Below are 22,513 nucleotides of genomic sequence, written 5' to 3' on the forward strand. Positions count from 1 at the left end.
GGAAATGTTTTATACCAGATGCCTTTTGTATTCCCAGTAATGGGAGTCATGCTCTACACAACTTGGTCAGACTGATCAGAGGTGACAGATTTCCAATGCTGATGAGACCCTGAGCCCTGGGAGCCCATTTACGGCTTGATACTTGCCAAGCAAGATGCTGACGTGGCAGCAGACATGGCTCCAATGTCCAGCTCACCCCATAGTTATCCCTTCAATCCTTCTTGATGAGATCGGTCTGAGAGATGAGACTGTGCTGAAATTGCAAGAGCTATAACTGCCAGAGAAAATTAAATGGGGGCTTCAAGTAGTGACTGAGCCAGCAGACCAAGTGGCCAAGCGGGAGACAAGAGCAGCTTGTAAAGGTTTATGAAGTCAAGCAATCTCCGGGCACACAGAGGCTCGGAAGCATCTGGGCAGAGCCACAAGGCAGGCAGGGCAAGGACACAGCACACCAAAGAAGCACTGTCCTTCACTGTCTGAGAGCAATTCTCATGCTGCAGGACCAATTGTTACCTCCGCTGCCTACATCTCAGGTCTCCAACTACCAGACAGGGAGTAATAAACTGAGTTTGATTTTACTCACCACAAATTCAAACACAGTGAAAAAAAACTGGTCTTGAAACGGAAACTCTATTTCACAGGAGTTTACTAAACAAAATAGGAGGAGAATCTTTCCCTACTTCACAATGCTTTCTCACTGAAATAAAGACATGAATCAGGAAAAGTTACCCTAAAGGCAAGCTACCACATTCCTATGTAGCTATTTTGGAAAAAGCACCAAAATCTCCAGAGAATCCTGAGACCATTTGTACAGCCAAATTATTTTTTCAAATCAATTTATGCTCAAGTATGCTAGGTCTCAGTGTCTATAAATAAAGTTTTTAAAAAGTTTATTTCAGAGGTTTTAATAGTTCTTTGCAGAGGGATAAAATTTTACTATGTACATAATTCACAAACGCATAACAGTTTCCCAATATAAAGTTCCTTTTACCCTGCAACTTTAACCCATACCATCTGACCAAATACTGCTCATTTTCCACTATATGTCTCTTTGCTGCCAATCGAGGTAGTTGTTGCTTTAGGACAGTCTAAAGCTGTGGAAATAATCAACCTGGAGGGGAATCTCAGAGCTGACGCTTTGGAAGTCAGAAATGGAGCCAAGGCCTTTCAAAATTATCTGCTAAATGGCTGGTTTGAAGGAGTCATTACAGCTTTTTTAAAAAATCATCTGCCTTTCCCATGATCATGGTAAGTAAGCCAGTAAAGCTGATGCTATCCTCTTGCCATGAGCATCTATTTTCCAGCCTAAAGTAATTACAGCATTTTGCAAGGTACTAGGGGTGAAGATCACAAAGAAGGAACCAAGCAAATGATGGAATCGGCTCCCGCATAAATAACACTGCTAGTTTATAAGGGTACTTTCCAAAGGCAACAAAATCTGAAACTAATGCCACTATAATAAAAGGCAGCATAAATCTCAGATCAGAAATGGAATTGCAAATAAGTATAAATTCATAGAAAAATGTGTCTAATCCTGATGGCTGAATGAGCATCAAGAGGCATGAAGATAACCTGGAGGTCTATTTCCTGGCAGTGCAAACTGTGGTGGCTACACAGCTACAAATTGCACACCAAAAAATTTCATAGTTTCAGGGCTTACAAATTAGCTAGATTTAGGGGAGTGCAGGTAGTGAGGAAAGGCTGAAAGGAATAAGTAAACCAGGTAGACAAAGGAGAAGGGAAAGGAAAAGAGGATAGCTTCCTGATTCCACAGTAACTCAAAGATATGTGACCCAATGACAGAAAATAATGTAACCTGTAGAAAGCATTTGAACATCCCCTAAACAAGATAACTTCTAGCTAACAGGAATAATGCTATAAACTAAAGAGAAGGTATAAGAAATGAAATAAACTTTGAATTGTATATACTTCACAAGTGAGGGGAAATATACCCTTCCTGAAAGGGAAAGGGGGGCCAGGAGGAAGGGGAAGGGAAGAACACAATGTATTTTTAAGATGGAATTAAAAGTTGAATATAATAAAAAGCCCAAGATACCTTACCTACAGAAGAGCCTACAGGCATGTTCTTAAAAGCAGGACTTAAAATATCATATATGTGAGAACTAATTCAAAGCTCAAAATAGTAGCTCTTGGGGCTTAGAGGCCTAGAGGGCTTGTCATTCTGGAGCACTTGCTGGTTCTGGAACATGAGTTTGTTACATTTTTTAAAAAACATTCATTAAAAAAAAAACAAGACAAACAAAAATCAATTTTCCTCCCAAAAAGAGTTAAATCAAGTATATTATTCTAAAGTCAATAAAATAAAAGCAAAAGTGAAAGAGGCTCAGATTTGTGGATTTCTCTCTGGAAGATGCAGCCTATAGTCTAAAAGCATTATTGCATATATAACAGTTCTTACTTTGCAGTGCCAGCCTGAGAGAAATACCACAATTCAATCAACTTTCAAAGAGGAGCTGGAAAACCATGCTAGCTGTGGCCATCCAGTACTTTGGGAATATAAATGTGGGATGATGAATTAACCAATGGGCATTTACTACTTTATTCACTCTCCTTCCTCAGGGATCCCAGAGACAAGCAAGACCATTTCCAGAGGGAGGCCTACTCAGGCCTCTCATTTCAGTGGGAGAATTTCTGCACTCTGTTTCAAAGGGTTCGAAGCAATTGCACAACACGTGTAATACGAACCAATGAGGCACCAAGCCAGTCCACATAAAAATAACTGACTACCACTTAAGTCAAAAAGTTGTTTTGTGTGATAGTGGGACACCGGGAGTATGAGTCTTCTTCCTCAGAGGATGTTTCCTCATAGATTTCATCCTGGGCAATAATGCTCCCTAATCCATACTCCTGCTCATGGACAGAAACTTCATTTGGTGTGAGGTGGGAAGAGCCTTCCACAAAGTCAGCAAATCTGGAAAAGAGAATACTCATTAGCAATCTGCCTTCTGTCCTTTCTGGTTTTCTTTCAAAATAAGAACTGAAACCCTTGATATGCTCACAGCTCAAATTCTATTGAGTCTAGCCAATATCCCTGCTCTTACTCTGGGAGGTAAGTAGACTAAAGCAAGAAATAAGGAGAAAAGGAAAGCTGGGATCATAGGCCAATATCCCCTGTAACTCTATCATGCTTAATAAGCACTAGCCTACCTTTTCAGTTATGGAAGTGCTAAGGTTCCTTTAGTCACCTATAATCCTGATAAGATTAAGGAGCATTACATAGTTATTCACGTTTATGGCCCTATAAACTTTATGCCTTCAGGATTCCAAACTGAAGTTTCACATCCTCATTGGTACAGTTGCTTTCAACTAAAAAAGAAAAAAAAAAAAAAAAACCCTACTAACTCAGAGAAATGCAAAACTTTCAGAAGGGAAATTTAATCTGGTACTGTCTTCCCATCTCAATGCCACGAACAAAGCTATAGTAGATAGTTCCTTGAGGAAACAAGAAACAGGCTACTGCTTAACGTATGATACATGTACCTTTCTCTTGAATACTCCTAGGTTAACAGATAAACAAAGGCCACAGGTACAACATGATTATCTAGAAGTATGATCACTGGTGGAACTCAAGGTCACAATTACCCTGACAGATATTTGGTATATCTGCCCAAGAGTTACCTTTTTGGAGACTGGATTCGAGAAACAGTCTTCCAAGCAGAGCAGTCCGGGCTATTACAAAATTCTCGGAGCTCCTCTAAAGCCTTTCGGGTTTCTACCTCTCCTTGTATTCGATACTCTTCTTCTGTCAGGAGACGAGGAGGAACAGGCTTTTCTGTTGCCTTACACATCTTTCTGTGCTCACCAAAATAACATCATGAATCATTAATCAGTAATCTATATTTATCCCTACCTTTAGCTCCCTTCAGCGGGCCAAGCATACAGCAGAAGCCTGAACATTAAGTGCCCTCGCTCCCACCGTTCTTCCATAGACACCTTTAGTTACAATGGACTCCTGACACATTAGAGTATGAGTGACAAGAAAGAGTAGTAGATATTACTCACTAGTATGAATAAATTCACTTATTTTCCAATAAATAGTAAACAAAATATTTATTTTCTAATAAATGGAAAAATGACAAGAAAATGATGGTTTATACTATCATTCTGTGGACTCTGGTCCACAGAAAGACAAATACTTCATGTTTTCACTTACAAGTGGGAGCTAAACAATGTGTATACATGGACATAGACTATGGAATGATAGATAATGGAGACTTGGAAGGGTAAGAGGGGTGGGAGGGGGTAGATGATGAGAAATTACTTAATGGGTATAATGTACATTGTTTGAATGATAGGTACACTAAAAGTCCTGACTTCACCACTATATGATATATTCATATAACAAAATTACACTTGTGCCCCATAAATCTATACAAGTTAAAAAAAGAAAATATAAAACCAAAATAAAGAAATTATTTCGCCAGTCACAGTGGCTCACACCTATAATCCTAGTACTTCGTGAGGCTGAGGTAGAGGGTAGCTTGAAGCCAGGAGTTCAAGACCAGCCTGGACAACATAGCGAGACCCCATCTCTACAAAATAAAAAAATTAGCCAGGCACACTGGCATGAGCTTGTAGTCCTGGGTACTCGGAAGGCTGAGGCAGGCAGATTGCTTGAGCCCAGGAGTTTCAGGTTGCAGTGAGCTACGATCGTGCCATCATTGCACTCTAGTCTAACCAATAGAGGGAGACCCTGTTTTAAAAAAGGAAGCAAGGAAGGAAGGGAGGGAGAGAGGGAGGGAAGAAAGAAAAAAGAGAGAGAGGAAAAAAAGAGGAAGAAAGGAAGAAGAAAGAAGAAAAGAAGAAAGAAAAAAGAAAACAAAAGAGAGAAAGAAAGAAAGGAAGAAAGGAAGAAAAGAAAAGAAAAGAAATGAAATTATTAGATTGGTTAAAAAAAGATTGTGGTCCAGTAAAGTGGTTTCCCAAACTGAAGGCATCACTTTGACTATCCACAATAGACAACCACTGACAACCTCAGAACCTATGAGCATTCTATATTCATTATGCAAGTGATAACATGCTATGAATTGCACCTTAAAATAAGACTAGGACTTCCAGAGCAATATGAGAGCCACTGTGAAATAACCTGAAACCAGGTGACTTGAGGAATGTGGTATAAAACTGACATAATTTGCACCATCTAGTGGTAACAAGAACACATGACACTTTACTGGATACTTTTATTTTATATAAAATGACTAGAAGAAAAATATAAAAATGCCTACAGAGAGTCTAAAAAAATAGACTCAGGAAGGAAAAAATGTAGAAGCATAATACAACAATTTTTCATAAACGAAGAGGCTCCCAGGTCAACACCTGTGTGTTGCTGCAACTGCATCCCACATTGTACATATCAATACAAAGTTACATTGCCTTTCGGTCACCTGTAGGTGATGTACAGCCACTGAATAGGGTACTCCAGGTTCTTAGTACACAGAGCAATGATGATAATGGCAAGGGCAATGTGTGGTATCTGGATGCCGGAATACATGAAACACAGGCCTATCAGCTGCAAGGTCCAGGTCAGCAGGTTGATACTTCGTTCATTCTCCAAGGGCCCATACTTGTAACACACTGCAAAACTCACGAATCCAACTGTAAGGACGTAGCCTATGAGAAGAGTTACCAGAAGACATTCTTTTCAATCTATACCTGGTAAAAATAATTTGTGTGGAGAGCAGTAGCAAATTCACTATATAGCATTTATTGAACCAGGAAATCAGACAGGATCTCTCAATAATTCACACTTTTTCATTATTATAATATATTCATTTCTTTAAGTTCCTGTACTTTCTGTTGTCCTAAATTTATCTGGTTCAAACAGAGCATCAAAGCTAAAAGTTGAACAACTCTGAAATAGTCTATTTTAAAAACCCAGTATATGAAAATCCAGACTCATCACCTCTCAAAGGATAAAGGTTACTATCTGTATGACCAAAGGATTCTTACTTTATAGACAAAAATTCACTGCAGAGACCTTTATTTAAGGTCCCCAAGTGTATTTAAAATATGATTATATTAATAAAATCAATCTGCAGCTTTTTCAGGAAGATGCTTATTGTATAAAGAGAGGTGCACTTATAAATACCAATCAATTAATATCTTCTCCTTAGCAGCATCATTTTAATTTAAGAGAAGGTGGTGACTGTACAGGGGTTAGAAATAAGTGAAAAATTATGATTTTTTAAAACTTTATAAAATGACATGAACTATTATCTCCTGTAAGCAGGCAACATGTTTTCATGATCAAATTAACTAAAACAGCCTAAAAACATACAAAAGGAAAGCAAAACCAACACCACTTACTTAAAAGATACTGCCAGTAACACCTCCAGATCTCTTGTAAATTTTTAAAAACTAGTTGAATGAGGTACAGAGAAAAAGACCAGCCTCCTACCAGGATGACGTAAATGGGACTTTTCTAAGACAGAGAGTAGAAGTGAAAGCAAAAAGTTACAACAAGCTTTCCATACATAAATGGAGCAAAATGGAACAAAGGTTTTTAAAAATTTTCAACCTACTCAAAATGCACAAAAAACACATCTCTCAAAAAGATGTCCTTTATATTTAAAATGGTACCGTCTGCAAAATACACTGGGAAGATGAGATGCTAAATAACCTAAAAGCCTGGCTATATAATTGAAAAACAGGAAGGAGACACTTTAATACCCCACTGAGCACAGGATTTTAAATAAAAAGAATTTGTCTATAATCAGACTCCAGGTTTCATCATAAGTACCTTTCTGAATCAAGGATGGAGTAGGACATTGACTCATCAGCCACCAATGCAAATTTTTAGTGTTCTAAGATTACCCAGGAAAATAGTCCTTCAGCTATCCAAGCTCATCCTAACTGCATATAAGGATTCTGCTACTTACCTTAGGCATAAACTTAGATAGCATAAAAATGATGATTAGTAGAGATGCCACAATTCCCACACTCATCCCAGTGGAATAGTAGAAAATCTGACTTCTGCAGAGAGAAAATTTATTTCATGACTATATGTATATACTTCATATACAGGATCATTGAAACTAGGACAAATAATTCAGCCAAAAGATTTTAAAAGGTACAAGTGTTGGGTGCAGTACCAACGCTTTGGGAGGGTGAGGCAGGAGAATCACTTGAGGCCAGGAGTTAAAGACCAGCCTGTGCAATAGAGCGAGATCCCACCTCTACAAAAAATTTAAAAATTAGCCAAGCATGGTGGTGCACACGCCTGTAGTCCTAGCTACTGGGGAGGCTGAAGTGGGGGGGATCACTTGAGCTCATTCATGTGGGTTGGAGTCAAGTCATTCATGAGGTTGGAATCAGGAGTTCAAAGCTGCAGTGAGCCATGATCACGCTACTGTATTCCAGCCTGGGCAACAGAGCGAGACCCTGTCTCTAAAAATAAAAAAAATTAAAAAAAAGGTACAAGATTAGAGCAAGTACAGGCATACACTGAAGATATCTTGAGTTCAGTTCCAGATCACTGTAATAAAGTGAATACTGCAATAAACTGAATGTTACAGTAAAGCGAGTCACGCAAAGTTTTGGTTTCCCAGTGCATATAAAAGTTATATTTATATTATACTGTAGTCTAGTAAGTACACAATAGCATTATATCTAAAAAAACCAATGCATATACCTTATTTAAAAATGCTTTCTTGCTAAAAAATGCCAACCAGCATCTGAGCCTTCAGTGAGTTGTAATGTTTTTGTTGGTCTAGGGTCTTGCCTCAAAATTGATGGCTACTCACTGATCAGGGTGGCTGTTGCTGTGGCAATTTCTTAAAATAAGACAACAATGAAGTTTGCCATATCCATTGATTCTTCCTTTCATGAAAGATTTCTCTATAGTATGTGATGCTGTTTAATAGCATTTTACCCACAGTAGAACTTCATTCAAAATTGGAGTCAATCCTCTCAAACCCTACTGCTGCTTTACCAACTAAAGTTGATGTAATATTCTAAATCTTTTATTGTAATTTCAACAATGCTCATAACATCTTCACCAAGAGTAGATTCCATCTTAAGAAACCACTTTAGGCCAGGTGCAGTGGCTCACATCTGTAATCATAGCACTCTAGGAGGCTGAGGCAGGAGGACTGCTTGAGCCCAGGAGTTTGAGATTGCAGTAGCCATGTTGATGCCACTGCACTCTACCCAGGGTGACAGAGTGAGACTGTCTCAAAAAAAAAAAAAAAAAAAAAAGAAAAAGAAAACTACTTTCTTTGCTCATGAGAAATAGTTCCTCATCCATTCAAGTTTTACCATGAGATTGTAGCAATTCAGTCAAATCTTCAGGCTCCACTTCTAACTCGATTTCTCTTGCTATTTCCACCACCTCTACAGTTACTTCTTACAATGAAGTCTTGAACCCCTCAAAGTCATTCATGAGGGTTGGAATCAACTTTTTTGAAATTCCTGTTAATGTTGTTATTTTGACCTCCTCCCATGAATCATGAATGTTCTTAATGGTGTCAAGAATGGTGAATTCTTTCCAGAAAGTTTTCAATTTACTTCGCCCAGATCCACCAAAGGAATCACTATCTATGACAGCTACAGCCTTATGAATGTATTTCTTAAATAGAAAGACTTGAAAGTCAAAAGTACTCCTTGATCCATGGCCTGCAGAATGAATGTTGCGTTAGCAGGCATGAAAACAGCAATCTTCTTGTACATCTCCATCAGAGTTCTTGTGTGACTAGGTGCATTGTTAATGAGCAGTAATATTTTGAAAGGAATCTTTTTTTCTGAGCAGTAGGTCTCAACACTGGGCTTAAAATATTCAGTAAACCATGCTGGAAACAGATGCACTGTCATCTAGGCTTTGTTGCTCCATTTATAGAACACAGGCAGTCAATTTAGTATAATTCTTTTTTTTTTTTTTTTTTTGAGACAGAGTCTCACTCTGTTGCCCAGGCTACAGTGCCATGGCGTCAGCCTTACTCATAGCAACCTCAAACTCCTGGGCTCAAGTGATCCTCCTGCCTCAGCCTCCCAAGTAGCTGGGACTACAGGCATGCGCCACCATGCCCGGCTAATTTTTTCTATATATATTTTTAGTTGTCTATATAATTTCTTTCTATTTTTAGTAGAGACAGGGTCTCGCTGTTGCTCAGGCAGGTCTCGAACTCCTGACCTTGATCGATCCTCCCGCCTTGGCCTCCCAGAGTGCTAGGATTACAGGCGTGAGCCACCTTGCCTAGCCAATTTAGTATAATTCTTAAGGGCCCTAGGATTTTCAGAATAGTAAATAAGCACTGGCTTCAATTTAGTCATCAGCTGCATTAGCCATAACAAGAGAGTCAACCTGTCCTTTGAAGTTTTAAAGCCAAGCAGTGACTTCTGGGTAGATGTGAAAGTCCTAAATGGCACTTTCTTCCAATAGAAGGCTGTTTCATCTACATTGAAAATCTGTTGTTTAGTGTAGCCAAATAACCTTCGTCAATGATCTTAGCTAGATCTTCTGGATAACTTGCTGCAGCTTCTCCATCAGCACTTGGTGCTTCACCTTGCACTTGTAAATTATGGACGTGGATTCTTTCCTTAAACCTCAAGAAGCAACCTCTGCTAGCTTCCAACTTTTCTTCTGCAGCATAATCACCTCTCTCAGACTTCATAGAATTGAAGAGAGTTAGGGCCTTGCTCTGATTAGGTTTGGCTTAAGGGAATGTTGTGGCTGGTTTGATCTTCCTTCCAGACCACTAAAACTTTCTTCACATCAGCAGTAAGGCTGTTTCACTTTCTTACCATTTGGGTGTTTGTTGGAGCAGCACTTTTAATTTCCTTCAAGAACTTTTCCTTTGCATTCACAGCTTGGCTAACTGTTTGATGCAAGAGGCCTAGCTTTTGGGCTATCTTGGCTTTCAACATGCCTTCCTCACTAAGCTTAATGATTCCTAGTTTCTTATTTAAAAGTGAGAGATGTATGACTCTTCCTTTTATGTGAACACCTAGAGGCCACTGTAGAGTTATTCATTAGCCTAATTTCAATATTATTGTGTCTCAGGGAATAGGGAGGCCCGATGAAAGGGAGAGAAATAGGGAAATGGCCAGGTCGTGGATCTGTCAGAACACACATGACATTTATTGATTAAGTTTGTTATCTCATATGGGCACATGGCACCCCAAAACAATTACAATAGTAGCATCAAAGATCACTGATCACAGATTACCATAACAGATACAATCAAATAAAAATTTGAAATATTGCAAGAATTACCAAAACATGACACAGAAACACAAAGTGAGCACATGCTACTGGAAAAATGGTGCTAACAGACTTGCTTGACAAGGGTTACCACAAACCTTCAATTTGTAAAAAATGCAGTATCTGTGAAGCACAAAAAAGTAAAGTACAATAAAAGGAGGTATGCCTGTATTTGCCCAAAACTTGGAGTCAGACAACTATAGAGACCGATACTATGTAGTTACTACCAGATTATGAAAATTAGTATCAATGAGGTCCCCTCAAATATATCCCCATAATAAACCTCTGCATAATTCCCCACTCCCAACCCCATGAACTCTCCCAAACCAACTTTTATTTCTTTTGAGGAACTGCACAATTTCTCTGGGGAGGAGGAAGAGGCAAGAATATTGCCCAAGTGGAGCCTGGACTAGAAGTAAACTGATAACCTAGAAGGAGAGATCAGTCCTTCATGGGGCCTAGAACAGAAAGCTTCTATTCCTGTTCCAGGGTCTTTCAACTAGTTATTCCTTCCTCACTGTGTTTCTCTCACCATCTCCAAAATAAGGAACAACTTTCACCAACCCTACAGCCCGACTTCAAACTCCAATTGTTAATTTTTCATTCCCTGTTCCACAAATACTCTTTTTACTTGTGTACCAACTTAATGTTGAGTCTACCTTCATTCAGTGTTTGCTATCTACATGTTTCCTTTATATTTGTCCATGTCAGTCTCATCTATGTTAGCTAGCAGGTTCCTAAAGGAAGGATATGAATAAGCAGTTGATGTTTGTCTCTTTACACCTGAACAGCATGAAACTCATCAACACACGGCCCTGTAAAAACAAGACCTTAACATATTATTTTAACGGTAGAAGGGGTGGTAATGTTCAACTTCATAATACTGGTTAACTCCTATCAAACTACTGATGGGTCAACCTAATGGGGGAATTTCATTATTGCCAATATTATTCAAATAACAAAAAACCAAAAAACCAACATATACATTAAAGTATTTTTTTAAATATCCAAGTAGGCAATGGCCAAGACATGAAGGTCCTAGAAAAGAGAATGGCAGTACTTATAGTATTTTTTATGATAAAAGTCAGGCAAGGTGGGTATGAGCCTTGTCATTCTGCATACTGGCCTTAGAACCTACCTGCTCAGCAAATCTCCACAAAAAAACAGCATAAGTCCAAGGAGAAAAACAAGGAAGAGTTTGGAGTCAAATCCTGAAATAAATGAAGATTTTTGCTTAATAGGGGAACAAAATAGTTTAAGGTATTATAGAATATAAGGCAATGTTGGCATTATTGGTCAGCTGCAGTAAAATAAATGCAAACAGCCCACCTAAACAGCATTGTAAACTTCAAACAAAGCCTGGGCACTCTTTGAAAGTATAATTACATCTGTGTACACACCTGAAGACCGTATTTTTATTTTGGCTACCCATGCTAAGGCTAAAAGAACTAAGCTTCACTTTGGACAAAGCCGGACACAGTGCCATCAGTACTTTATGCAACTGCCCACAAGGGGTCTCTACCACTCTGGCTTTCAAACCCAAGTCACTCACAATCATGGAATTCAGCAGATTTGCCTAGGATTTTGGGTCAAGGCCTTGTGTTCTCTCACTGGCTGCTTTTCTTGCCCAACAATACCACCTACTTTCCTTCACTACACGGCACACTATGCTGGAAAAGCCTACACGCAAACACATCTCACTCAGGACCAGGAGGCCCAAGCAGAGGCCCCTTAGTAGCATACCAGATACTCCCACAGCTTTCATATTCATGAGCTCTAAGTCTAGGGGAGGCCCACAAACAGAAGAGGAGTAGGAGGGATCAGAAAATCTATAAGGAACAACAACAACAACAAAAAAAACAGGCCAATCCTATACAACCAAAGAACTGTGGAAGGCCCTATTTCACAGCAAAATCTAAAAACATTTCTACTACTCGCAACATCCCAGGATCCTGGGTAGTAACCAAGGAGAAACCAAGTCAGAGAGCATTAGACAGGATCCACCTCCTCTGAAACTTTCTCAGACACCTTCAGAGAAGAGAAATCTTCTCCTAGTTCCACTGAATAAGCCTTAAACTGCAGTGGTCTTCATCTTTGTTTATAGTTCCACAAATATTCTTTTTATTAATACTTGTGAAGTATTAATATTCAATTTTACCTTTCTTCAATTTTTATATTTTAATCCGTGGTATCTTCAAATGTAGGCCTGTACACATTGGGATAGCTACCTTTCTCTGGAAGTGTGCAAAAGGCAGGAACACATCTATCTGATTTACTCTAAGAGTGCTTGGCATATCAGCACAGGGCCATTGGCAATACCCTATATTAGGAATGCAAAGCTTCACAATTCTAGGTAAGGAGGTCTTCAGAATTTTTTGAGGTGAGACTCGATTTTAGACCTAAAGAGTCTGATGTGGGGTAGAATCTCCATGAACTGTTTGGAGTAGTATTGTACACAGGGTTATAATCAGAACCCAAATGGAACTGTCTTGGGCAGACTTCTCTGTCTCCCTAATTATACCCTGCAAAACTCAGTCCCTCCTCACTATAGAATCCATCAGAAAAACAGAGATGAGACTTACTCCGGATCACAATGACACTGTACTTGGTGTCCTTCTCTATAATCTCAACTTTGAGGCAGGTTTTTGTGCTGTACAGACCCACGTTAACATAGGTGTCATTCAATTTCTCTTTTAAAAAGGAGGAAAAAAAGTTCCAGATACTAAACTGCTCTAGCTCCTTCAGTTTCTCCTCATTCTCCACCTGAGTGACTCGAACCAATTTGGAACTATTTACCCGGATCTGTAACACAAGTAAAATCAGGATGAGAAAGAAGGAAATAAGAACTTAAATTTTTCACAAATACGCTTTTAAAAAAAACTCCTCAGAGTAAACAGCTAAATCAGTAATGGAGCCAGTTTTCCATAAGGCTTATGAGAAATATAGAGATGGAACAGCTAAAACATACTTGGGCAAATAACACTGCACATGGTACAGAGAAACAGCTGTTAGAATGTCTTCTTTTTAACATGATCTGAAACTACTATTAGGCCAGAACATAGTGGGGGAGAAAAGACTTCCAAGCTGAAAGAGTCATCAATACAGGTATTTATGAGAGATCATACAAAGCAAGAGCCTAGAACATTAAGAAAATTACTAGGCACAAACAGCCCCAGAAAATTGAAAATGTTTCCCATAATGACAGGCTGAGAAGTTCAACCCATTGTCACTAGTCACTGATTATGGGTAAATGTTAGTTAAAATGTGCCCCAGATAGAGTAAGATTTTTATATCAGACAATAAAAAAAGAGAATTTTAAAAAAACCAACCACAATCCCACCCTTATGTTTTTGATGTGAACAATAAATGCCCTTATCAGTAACTATGCTTAAAGCAGCAACAACATTTCCAAAAGAACTCATTTTGTTCAATCACTATTACAGCCATTCTTGTTTGCCAGGTGACTTAACAGTCTTATATTTGCATACTTAGAAGAGAGAAAGAAAAACAAGAAGAAAAAAACAAAACAAAACAAACAACAGTGTTATGGAAAAAAATGAGATCAAAGTCATTGTTATCAAGGGGAAACTTCAGCTTGGAGGGTGTTTATGAAACATCTCATGTAGAATCAAAACAGAATGGGGAGCAGCAAGGCAAAAAGAGTTTACAACCTCATAGGCACACAACAGTTTCCAGCCCAAAGAGGGCATAAGGCCTTTAAAAAGAGTTGTGTGTGGCATGCATGTGCATGTTGGAAATGGAAGGATGGGAAGAGAAGGAAGCAGCTTCCTTGGGAAAAGGAGGAAGGAAGGAAGTTTACTTCGGGGTCAGAGTACTATAAGCTACTTAGTAGGAAGCAGAGAGAAAGAAACACAAAATTGCTTATTGATGAAAACGCAATTCAGGATAATCTTAACCCTAAAAAGACTGTTTATAATACTTTTCTAAAAAGTTTTGTGTGAAAGGGAAAGAAGTATCAAAATATTCACTAATCACAGACAGATATTCACAGGAGCCCCTGCAAGGGGTGTCCAAGTTATTACCTGTATCCGTGTCCATATATCATGCCATTTTGGGATAAGCATATTTGTATAACAAAATTGTTGGCTGGTACTCCTGTCATAAACTTGGGACTCCTGAAGCATGATCACATTTACATCAATTCCAGCTTTATGCAAAGAAGGGAAACAAGAATTAAGCATAATGTAACAAAACAAGCTAGTAACTGTAACTCATTTCATGAAAGGAATTAAACTGACCACTTTCTTGAATTTGGGGTTAAAATGTCAGCCTGACTGAAACAAGAAAAAAACTGAGGTGAGGGAAGAAACAAGGCAGTCTTACTTCTGTCAAATTTAATTATTTAAATATTACACAGTCATTCACTCAGAATAAGTAATAATAAAAGCTACTGTTAAGTGTTTATTAAGACAGTATGCTGTCTCATTTAACTCTCCCAACAATACTAAAAGGTGGGCACTCTCATAATCTGTATTTTATAAATGAGGAACTGATAATTAAAAAAGATTAAGTAACTTGCTCCAAATCATACAGCTAGTAAATAGCCTGAGATTCACACCCAGGTTTGACTGTGGTCTTAACCACTACTTACCCTGCCTTTCTTATAAAGGAATAAAGTAAGCTGAGTACCCCATCTGTTCATTTTCTCTATCCCTTTCCAGAGTAGGATGAACAGAATTGGCAGTATTTTTTATATATAGTACTTTAGGAGGACACTAAAAGATTACAAAGCTGCTTTCTTTCAGCTGTTTTATTTCATTTCAAGTTTTAAGAGCAGCCAATGATTATATGCAGTGCCTGATTTACCAAAACAGATTCTCCCCTCAGTTTCTCAGCTAATTCAAGGTTTAAATGTGACCACTCTCCTCTATCTTCCCACCCAAGTTTGCCCAAGCTATCTTCTTTACCACAAAACATTTAAATAACTTCTTCCTTGACTTCTATTGTAAAGGAAAATAAAAATCTCAGGACCACAACCCGTCCCCCCCACCCCCAAACACACACATACTCCTTATGCAAAAGGGAAGGTCAAGCCTAGAAGCTGAGTCATGCAGCACTCTCTTCCAAACTGATATGGTTTAGATGTTTGGCCCCTCCAAATCTCATGTTGAAATTCTGTCCCCAGTGTTGGAGGTGGGGCCTGGTGGGAGGTCATGGGGGCAGATCCCACATGAATGGCTTGGTATCCTCCCCACAATAAGTGAGTTCTCGCTTTATTCCCTTTATTAGTTCCCCTGAGAGCTGGTTATTTAAAAGAGCCTGGCACTACCTCCTCCTTCTCTTGCTTCTGCTTTCACCATGTGACAAACTTGCTACTCTTCACCTTCTGCCATGAGTGGAAGCTCCCTGAAGTCCTTATTAGAAGCAGATGCTGGTGCCCTCTGCAGAACTGTGAGCCAAAAAACCTCTTTTCTTTATAAATTACCTAGCCTCAGCTATTTCCCTCATAGCGACTCAACCGGGACTAACACACAAATAGCTTTGACTAACATTATGCATCAGCCAGATTCCCAGGAAAGGTAAAAGGCCTCAGGCATCTACAAGGACTGTCCCCTCAGGTCATTCTTAAGGCAATTCTTTGCTGGCTTCCCATAAACAAGGACACGCAAATTGTAACTTTAGCTCTACAGGTTAAGTCTAGCTCCTAAACTAAAATCTGTTTAATTCCACATTAATAATGTTGATTATAAGTTTATCTTCGCAGGTGCAGAACAGAGACAAGATCAATAATTCTTCTCTACCCTGGAACATCTACATAACTAATTCCTTCTTTACTCCCCTTTTCTCTTCAAACATGACCTTATTATGTAAAATGTGTATTTCCTCAGCACTAAAGTCTCATAGGAATGTAACCATTTGCTTCACTGCCCACTCCCTCTCCCTTTTTCTTTCTGTTTGCTCTTTTCCCTTAAATACTGAGTTCCCAAATCCCTCTTTAGAGAGCACAGGTCACATGTTTCTGTGGTTCAAGCTTCTCTGGGTATATCTTTAAATTTTGCCTTAATAAATCTCAACTGATTAAGATCTTTGCCTCAGTCACTTATTTTGGGTTGTCACTATATTGTGCTTTCCAACTTATCAAGTGCTTCCCTAAGCAAAAATTTAGTTAACGCTTTGGTTCTTAGTATAAAGGTGAGTAGATGTAAATAAACGAAAAACCAAAAAACTTCAACCAAAACTTAGAAAGCCAAAGTTACACACAATAAAAGGCACTGATGCCCACCAATCCAGATGGTTTTAGGGTGAACTAAGATTAATTTTGAAGTTAAATTCAGTATTAAACCTAAATGTAAGAGCAAAAACTGTAAAACTTAGAAGAAAACATAGGTGTAAATCTTCATGACCTTGGATTAAGCAATGGTTTCTTATAAATATGACATTAAACATGAACAACCAAGGAAAAAAATAGGTAAACTGGACTCCATAAAAATTAAAAATTTTGTGCTTCAAAAGACACTATCAAGAAAGTGAAGATGACCAGGCATGGTGGCTCATGCCTGTAATCCTAGCACTTTGGGAGACGAAGGCAGGAGGATAGCTTAAAGCCAGGAATTCGAGACCAGCCTGAGCAACATAGCAAGACCCTGTCTCTACAAAAAAAAAAGAAATTAGCCAAAGTGTGGTGGCTCACACCTGTAGTCCCAGCTACTTGAGAGGATGAAGCTGAAGGATCAAATCCTCCTGCTTCAAATATCAAATTCCTAAAGAAATAAAATTGTTTTAAAAGAAGAAATGATCTAGGCATAGTAGTGCATGCCTGTAATCCCAGCTACTCAGGAGGCTGAGGCAGGAGGATCTCTTGACCCAAGAGCTCCAGGCTGCAGTGGGCTACAAGCAAGTCACTGAACTCCACTGCAGCCTGGGCAACAAAGCAAGACCCTGCCTCAAAAAAAAAAAAAAAAAAGAAGAGGAAGAAAAGGAGGAGCCATAATTAACATATCTAGTTCTTTTTTTTTCTTGAGTTCCAAACCACTCAAGAAAAAGAATTTTAAATAAATAAATCTATCTCTTTGATGGTAACTGCCTATAGAAATCAGCACCTTGGCCAGCCACATCTTTGGAAATGCACTAAGGGGGAAATACACTAATTCAGCCTAAAGTGAATAATCTGTGGAAACGATCACCACTTCAGCTGTAGCTTGAATTTTTAGAAACACAAAACTAAATCAAATGACCTTAAACACATACAAATTGTCAAAATGTTCATGTTAGAACCTTGTGCTTCCCACAGCAAAATGACATGTATCACCTTTCTTCCCCTCCTCAAAAGGAGTTAGCCAGCATGTTAAAAAGCACAATAAATTAAACATTCAGGAAAATACCTTCTGAACTTCTTGAAATTTACTGAATCACAACTCGAACTCGCTTATTGTACTTAGCTATAGAGCAGCTATTCAAAGATTAATAACCTTTTATTTACTTGTAATCATTACGAACTTAATTTTCACCGACTTTTCAATTAACAACACTGATCATTTAACATCTACAGCCAGAAGATAACAAAAATGATTCACAGTATGTGAGGACGGAAGAGACCCTAAAAAGTCATGAAAAACAGGCCAGGCACAGTGGCTGACACCTGTAATCTCAGCCCTTTGGAAGGCCGAGGTAGGAAGATCACTTGAACAGAGGAATTCAAGACCAGCCTAGGCAACGTAGCAAGTCACCTATCTCTAGGAAAAAAAAAAAAAAAGAAAAAAAGAAAAAATTAGCTCGATATGGTGGTGCCCACCTCTAGTCTCAGCTACTGGCTTGAGCCCAGGAATTCAAGGTTACAGTGAGCTATGATTGTGCCAGCCTGGCGACAGAGCCAGATTCTGTCTCATTAGAAAAAAAAAAAAGTGTCATGAAAAACAACCTCTTCTAATTCTCAAATAGCCTCTATTCATTTCTGTCAAGAGGTAATCCAGTTCATACTTAGAAGCGTCCTTAAAAATTGCATTTTAAATTAGTAGGATTATTCAATGGGCATTCTGGGGCTGCGCATTCTGAGCTAGGATGACTAGTTATTTGGAAAATAAAATGTATCTAGATCCTCACCTCACACCAAATGCCAACATGAATTGCAAATTAAAAAGTAAAATTTTAAAAAATTAAATTTTACCATGAAAAATAAAAATAAAATAGCAATTCAATTTTGGACAATTTAAGTGTAAAAACAATGGAAATACCAGCCTGAGCAAGAGCGAGACCCCACCTCTACTAAAATTAGAAAGAAATTATATGGACAGCTAAAAATATATATAGAAAAAATTAGCCGGGCATGGTGGCGCATGCCTGTAGTCCCAGCTACTCGGGAGGCTGAGACAGGAGGATCGCTTGAGCTCAGGAGTTTGAGGTTGCTGTGAGCTAGGCTGACGCCACGGCACTCACTCTAGCCTGGGCAACAGAGTGAGACTCTGTCTCAAAAAAAAAAAAAAAAAAAAAAAAAAAAAACAATGGAAATAAATCTAAAGAATGAAAGTAAAGTGACCACATAAAAAATACAATCTATTTAAAAAGATAAAAAGGGACAAACAAGGAAAAGTTCTGAAATAAATGCATACATTATTAAAGCCGGGCCAGGCCCAATGGCTCACGGCTGTAATTCTAGCACCCTGGGAGGCCGAGGCGGGAGTATCTCTTGAGCTCAGGAGTTCGAGAACAGCCTGAGCAAGAGTGAGACCCCATCTCTATCAAAAATAGAAAAAATTAGTCGGGCTGGTGGCACACGCTTGTAGTCCCAGCTACTCAGGAGGCTGAGGCAGGAGGATCCCTTGAGCCCAGAAGTTTGAGGTTGCTGTGAGCTAGGCTGACGCCTTGGCACTCTAGCCCAGATGACAGACAAGACTCTGTCTGGGACAAAAAATATATATATACACACACACACACATATATATATACATATATATATACAGAGAGAGAGAAAAGCTCATAAATTTGTTTTTACAAGTACACAAAAATCCCAATAAATAGTAACCACAAGCCAAGGACAAAGGACACAACAACCTCTCCAAAATTTAAATCCATTACAGAAAATTAAAATAGCTAATAACCAGTTGAAAAATGCTCACTATAATAATGTAAGATATGCAAAGTAAAATAAGACACCATGTTAAATCTTTCAAATTAACACAAATATTACAGTCTAGAGTATCCAATATTGGCAAGGGATGGGCATACACTGCTGATAGTGGTGAAAACTGGCAAGCTTTTTCAAGAAAGCAAGATGTTTTCAGGATCTTAAAGATATTTTAGCTTTTTTTTTTTTTTTTTGAGACAGAGTCTCACTCTGTTGCCCAGGCTAGAGTGAGTGCCGTGGCGTCAGCCTAGCTCACAGCAACCTCAAACTCCTGAACTCAAGCGATCCTCCTGTCTCAGCCTCCCAAGTAGCTGGGACTACAGGCATGCGCCACCATGCCCGGCTAATTTTTTCTATATATATTTTTAGCTGTCCATATAATTTCTTTCTATTTTTAGTAGAGATGGGGTCTCGCTCTTGCTCAGGCTGGTCTCGAACTCCTGAGCTCAAACGATCCGCCCACCTCGGCCTCCCAGAGTGCTAGGATTACAGGCGTGAGCCACCGCGCCCGGCCCTATTTTAGCTTTTAATCTAATAAATTCATTTCTGAGAATCTATCTTTAAAAAATAATCCAAATGTAATAAAAAATCTACACACAAAGATGTTCACAAATTTACAATGAAAAACCAACAGTAGAACCACCAACCAACAGTAGAAATACCACAAATATCCAACCAAATATTTGATCCAAAAAAATTAAATAAATGTCCATACAATGGAATGTAATACAAGTAAAATAACATATATGAAGAATTTTAAATAACTTAGGAAAACTATTGTGCTACAACATCAAATGAGAAAACTATCTTACAATTGGCGGCTTCCAGGAAAGAAAACTAGATTAGTGACTGGATATGAATATTATATTGTCAAATCAAAAAAATTTTTTAATTAAAAACACGGGGGAAAAAACAGAAGAAAGTGTGCTAAAACAGACTGCCTTAGAATGGAAGTGAGGTTTCTCCCTACTTCTTTACACTTAATCGTACTTGCCAAATAGTCTAAAACAAACATGCATTATTTTTAATAAAACTTTTCAAAAAACTTCCAGTGAGAAGGAACTCTCTACCTTTTGAAGTATTCCAAAATACTTTGGGTACTTCTGACTTTGGGTACTTCTGACTTTCAGAAAGTTCATCTCTATTACTCATTCCGGTAATAGCCACTCTAATGTTATTCCGGGCCCTAGTCCTCTCTCCCTAAAAACTCCATTTTCATTAGGATGCTGCACTTTGGAACTAGATCTACAGATGCTGAGGCCACCTTAAAGCTCCAGCTAAGGATAATCATAAGTGACAGCACGAGATAGGCAGGAACCAAAGGGAGAGGTGAAAGAGCATGTGTGTTTACAAGATATGATTATCTTTATTCTCTTGAGTTTCAACTCCCTCCAGTGGAAGCTTGGAAATCTCACTTATTTTTCTGTTGTAAATTTAACAAGAATGGTGCAGAAGGAGGTTTTTTTTTTTTTTTACAAACACGCTCTAAGTTTTCTGAATTGGAGCAGAAAAGGAAAAGAGTTTCTTTTCCAGTCCAAAGCTGATTATCCAGCAGCAGGTACCAGATAAGTTTGCTTGGAAAAATGAATAAATTTCCAAAAAAAAAAACCTATTCGATGGTAAATGGCACACGTACGTATCATCTTTGGAAACTGGGATATAATGACTCCAGGTCCGTTCTACAGGGCTGTTAGAGGCCAAGGTCTCCCAAGAGCATAAGATATTAGAGATCACTGCAGTTCTGTGAACCACAATTATCTGTTTTGCCACCCATGCTGACAGAGCATAGTCTCAAGTGTTTGCTAAGTCGCTCAATGACTGGGATGCTCCCTTTCCCGCGGCAGCTCCGCCTGCCTGGAATGGTCCCCCAGTCTCTTCCCTTTTAATCAAGAAACTTGAGGAGGCCTCTGCAGCGCGACGCAGCCCCTTCTCAGTCAGTCTAGGCCTCCCTTCCTGTCTCGGCCAAAAGGCTTTAGGCTCCTCCCCACTCTGCGGAGCTCCCCGAGCCCGCCCCAGAGCCTTGAACCCTTAATCCCGAAGCCCACTAACCAACGAAACTTCTTCCTCCGGACCACGCCTGCGTCCCTCGGCAGAGCCACCGCCCATAGGCAGAGCAGCCGCGCGTGCCCTCGGGACCATCTCCACTTTTCCAAAAATAACCCCCTCGGCACCCTCCCCCTTGGTAGCTCGTGCCCGGGCAATACCTGAGCCGCAGAAAAAGCAGCCGGAGAGGACCAGGAGCAGCCGTACTGCCCCACTGCCCCCGGCACCCCAGCCCCAGGACCCGGGACCAACTGCCGGCATGACCGCCACTTTCATTCCTCCCGCCATGGTTGCCTCACACCGCCGCCTCCTCACGTGTCTCCCCACAAGCAACTAACCCCAAACAGGCAACACCAACAGCCTATCCGCTACAAGACCCGCCCCTACCAACCAATCCGACGGGCGAGGCTTCGAGCACCTAGAAGTCCCGCCCCTTAGCAACTGAAGAGAGAGGGCGGGAGAAGCAATTTTCAGCCTATTAGAAACCGGTTCTCACCCTGCAATGGCGACAGGAAGGTCCCACCCCTTAACAACATGCTTCCGTCTCCAGTTTATTTACAACTGGCGCGATTGATGGTAAGCCTAACCAATACAAAATCAGAATGGGCGAGGCCTCCTGGACCGAACTTGGTATTTTCATCTAAATTGTCTCAAGTTCCTTTGGTTTTCTTTCTTCTCCTTGTACCACAATCTTTCTGTTATGGGAAGCCTATAATTGAGATATCTTTATGAATAGGGTCCTGACGGGACATTTTTTTAGTGTAAAACGATCGACAAAGTGTGGTCCTCCAAAGTCATAAAGGATTTAAAACAGAAGTCACAAAAAAATTGTCAGTGTTTTATAGACATGAACATTGGCGTTTAAAAATGTAGTCAGGGATTTTTATTTTGGGAAACAAAATGAATGTGAGGATTAGGAGAAGATTTCTTTATTCCTCACATCATCTCGTGAGACAAATATAATTCTCTCCCTTTAAGAAGCCAAGGCAGGCCGGGTGTGGTGGCTCAGGACTGCAATCCTAGCACTTTGGGAGACGAAGGTGGGAGGATTGCCTGAGGCCAGCCTGAACAACACAGGGAGACTGTGTCTCTACATAAAATACAAAAATTAGTCAGGTGTGGTGATGCATGCCTCTGGTCTCAGCTTTTGAAGAGGATGAGGCAGGAGG

General features: G+C 39.5%; 1 protein-coding gene across 2 annotated transcripts; it reads right to left on the reverse strand.

The window, feature by feature from the left end:
- Positions 1–2,351: 2,351 nt before the first annotated feature.
- On the reverse strand, positions 2,352–21,644 carry NEMP1 (nuclear envelope integral membrane protein 1). Of its 2 annotated transcripts, XM_069490718.1 has the most exons (9): positions 21,506–21,644; positions 14,263–14,387; positions 12,802–13,021; positions 11,358–11,430; positions 6,900–6,993; positions 6,328–6,442; positions 5,406–5,631; positions 3,640–3,813; positions 2,352–2,932 (listed from the first exon to the last, which is right to left on the reverse strand). In XM_069490718.1, the coding sequence occupies exons 1-9, from the start codon at positions 21,630–21,632 to the stop codon at positions 2,752–2,754; spliced, it is 1,335 nt and encodes a 444-aa protein (XP_069346819.1). In that variant the 5' UTR covers positions 21,633–21,644; the 3' UTR covers positions 2,352–2,751. The 2 variants fall into 2 exon arrangements, with proteins under 2 accessions (XP_069346819.1, XP_069346818.1); XM_069490717.1 differs by lacking the exon at positions 11,358–11,430 and having other exon boundaries at positions 12,948–13,021; positions 21,506–21,632.
- Between the last annotated feature and the right edge of the window lie 869 nt (positions 21,645–22,513).

Source organism: Eulemur rufifrons, chromosome 16, assembly GCF_041146395.1.
Source record: "Eulemur rufifrons isolate Redbay chromosome 16, OSU_ERuf_1, whole genome shotgun sequence".
Taxonomy (NCBI): Eukaryota; Metazoa; Chordata; class Mammalia; order Primates; family Lemuridae; genus Eulemur; species Eulemur rufifrons.

Bases quoted from the DNA above. Each gene is read 5' to 3' on its own strand.
- NEMP1 (XM_069490718.1), bottom strand. From the start codon at position 21,632: ATGGCGGGAGGAATGAAAGTGGCGGTCATGCCGGCAGTTGGTCCCGGG. The intron at 6,994-11,357 runs GTAGGTTCTAAG...TTCTCTCTGCAG, and splicing joins TGTGGAGATTTGCTGAGCAG to AAGTCAGATTTTCTACTATT. The intron at 5,632-6,327 runs GTAAGTGGTGTT...CTCTTCTCATAG, and splicing joins TTACTGGCAGTATCTTTTAA to GCTACGTCCTTACAGTTGGA.